We start from the raw sequence: 2908 nt of genomic DNA, 5'->3' as shown, positions 1-2908 counted from the left end.
AATGTTAGCCCTGGCTGCTGCAGACGGGCTAACGTTAGCCCTGGCCGCTGCAGACGGGCTAACGTTAGCCCTGGCCGCCGCTGCAGAAGAGCTAACGTTATCCCTGGCCGCTGCTGCAGACGGGCTAACGTTAGCCCTGGCCGCTGCTGCAGACGGGCTAACGTTAGCCCTGGCTGCCGTTACCCTTGGAGCTCCTCTGGTTGCCGCGGTCCTCTCAACTTCAGAAAAAAATTTTATTACGCATTAAACCAATAAATGGGCCATATAGTGACGCTTAAAAGTACAATGTTCTCGCCTCAAATGATCTTAAAACGTACTTTTATTGAACAACGGCAACAGAAAAGAGAAAGTTTATCTTAATGCTCTGAGCTCTGTGAGCGCTAACCTGGTAGCTGCTGCTGCCGCAGTGCATGCTGGGACAGCTGTCAATCTCAAGAACGGACAAGTATGCTGTGATGCATGCTGGGTAAAGAGGGAGGGGCCAGAACAACATCCGGGGACTTTGTCCGTTCTCGGCCTGCTGTTCTGGTGAATTGGAACAATACTAGGGCTGAGGCTGATGACGTTTCACGAGGACGCACAAGAACACTGATTGAGAAACGGCCAACGTTTTGTACTCAGCTGACTGTAAAACAAAAAACAGAGGGATTTGGAATCTCCTGCAGCTGGATGAATCAATGTATGCAAATTAGATGATGACATCATCTAGCATTTTTTAGGACAGCCAATAGCAGTTTTTCTTGCTGAGGGGTTTATAACTCTGAGTTGAAGCACCACATAAACTCTCGACGCCCCTTTATGCACGTTCACCATAGATTTTGTGCCTAAATTGGGTTCATCCTCACTCGCTGGGGTCGGAGTCTACATCTTTCACTTCTCTAACCTGAATATCTCTTACATATTATGTTTTTTTTTTATTTTGGTTTGTTTTAGAATCGCTTTGGAGATGATAGGAAGAAAATACAAAGGAGCCGTTGAATACTCACCAAGCCAAAAATATTAACAATTATGAATGAAATACTGATAAGCTAAATCACTTTTTCAAAAATCAGTCAGTGATCCCTCTGCTTTGTTTGATCCAATCTAAAGTAAAGGAGGTATCTCTGTCCTTTTTCTTTGTTTCAGGAATGAGGCTTCAGTGGAGAAGGAGAAAAATGGCCACCTGAATCCTGCCTTCCACCTGAAAGTGGTCAGTCCAATCAACAAGGCCGGTGGCCACAAGGGGGTAAGTCTTTCTGTGAAAAAAAAAAAAAAAACTGGAGGAAAGGGAATGAGAGGAGAGGTTGAGTCCTTGTTTCCTCGTTCTGCTTGGATGAAAATAAACGGTCCGTGAAGTTGACCTTCATTTTAAAAAGCTTCATTGTTCAGCGGCTTGTTTTATGTGACCACTTAGAGAACACCTCCTCCCACATCCTCAACACTTCTCTCCATTATTTCATCAGGCTTTTACTCCGCAGTCTACTTGATTCTTTTATTAGAAGGGTCACCGGCAAGGACTGGCAGATGATTGGCCAGAAAATTATAGCTGGAGGACAAAAAACATAAATAAGGAAACTACATGACAATATTATCCCAAATATATTAGGGGCTTACATGGCATTTATTCCCCATAGAGGTACTTTAAAAATAAACGATCTGTGCCAGGATGCTATGGAGACAAAGGTTTGAAAAGGACAGAAGAAACTAGTACTTGGAGTTGGATAGTGGCTCCCTCCAGCCCCTCATGTTTGGACATTGAGGGTTCTCAGTGGTTGATTTGGGGGGGTGGGGGCGGGGTCGCTACCTTCCGGAGGGGGGGTGGACTGTCCCGGACACCCCCTTTGGTACTCCTAGTTTTAAAAACACACTAAAACAACATGCAACAGCACAACATTTGAGCGGCCGCAGGGAGGATTGGCGAGTTTCTCACAACCCCCGTTCTCCGGTTGCCTTCTGGGGTAGAGCAAGCTGCCTGGTCCGCGGTCTTGGGGGGGTCACCACCCCACTAACCAATCTAGCAATCCGGATTTCATGGTTCAGGTACTGGGTCGTCCGGTAATCCCGGGACCGGCGCTGCCGGGTCCTCGGTCTTGGGATCATTGGATGTAAATGTTCGTGTGAGGGTTTTTTTTAAGGTCTTCTTGACTTGCAGTGTCTTTCATTCAAAAAGTTACTGATAAAAACATATCTTTGTTTTATCAGATGATTTTGTTTTCATTTTATTCCAGCTTCCTCACACCAGCAAAGAGGTTCTACCACTCAGACCAGGACCAGTGCCAAACTGCACCCAGCCGGTCAACATCGTCCGACCTCTGAGGCCTACTCAGTCTCCCCAGGGTGGTCCGCGGGACCTCAAAGTCCTAAGGCCACCTCTCCCATCTGCCAAGCCCCCAACAGTGCCACCCAAGTCACCCCCGACCCCACAGAGACTCAGCCCGCCTAAGAAGCCACTTCCCCTAAACCCAACACGTTCTCCACTGGTAAGATCCTTCGATGAGCTGCAGATGAGGGAATCTGTTCGCTTTAAAACTGTATCTGAAAGCTGTAGAGACCAATGTGGTGAAACCTGTGGATGGGACACAAGAGCATTGATCAATATCAGGCAGAGATGGGAAGAACATGAAGACAAAAACTTACCGTTAAAAAGCATCAAGCCAATAAGCTTTAACTCAATAATAAACGTCATCAAACTATTTGACAGATTCTCAATGGAAACCAAAGCCGGGCAGCTCCTAAAATTCAGCCATCAATCGGGGCTTTCTTTCTGCCCCCAGAGCCCCAGAATTAATGCAGGACGTAGCGCTCTATTATTCCTTTCCCACTGGTCGAAAAACCACTTTAAACCTGGGAAAAATTGGGTTTTAGTAGTGTTGCACCGATACCGATACAGTATCGGACGGGGCCCCGATACTGCCCTAAAATGGTGGTA

The 2908-nt window shown here is 46.6% G+C and overlaps 1 protein-coding gene across 1 annotated transcript in view; it reads left to right on the top strand.

Annotated features, from left to right (window-relative positions):
* LOC107101668 (disintegrin and metalloproteinase domain-containing protein 19-like) overlaps positions 1-2908 on the top strand; it is a gene marked incomplete at its 5' end in the record, with an annotated part of 100559 nt that overhangs the window by 82948 nt on the left and 14703 nt on the right. The window contains 2 exons of the mRNA XM_015400662.1: positions 1126-1225; positions 2208-2459. Of these exons, the coding sequence (XP_015256148.1) occupies positions 1126-1225; positions 2208-2459 (352 nt within the window). The remainder of the gene's footprint in view (positions 1-1125; positions 1226-2207; positions 2460-2908) is intronic.

This window comes from Cyprinodon variegatus, unplaced genomic scaffold (assembly GCF_000732505.1).
Source record: "Cyprinodon variegatus isolate N-32 unplaced genomic scaffold, C_variegatus-1.0 Scaffold1130, whole genome shotgun sequence".
In the NCBI taxonomy this organism is placed as follows: Eukaryota; Metazoa; Chordata; class Actinopteri; order Cyprinodontiformes; family Cyprinodontidae; genus Cyprinodon; species Cyprinodon variegatus.
Note: the sequence above shows the minus strand (reverse complement) of the source record. Positions and strands in the feature narration are given on the sequence as shown.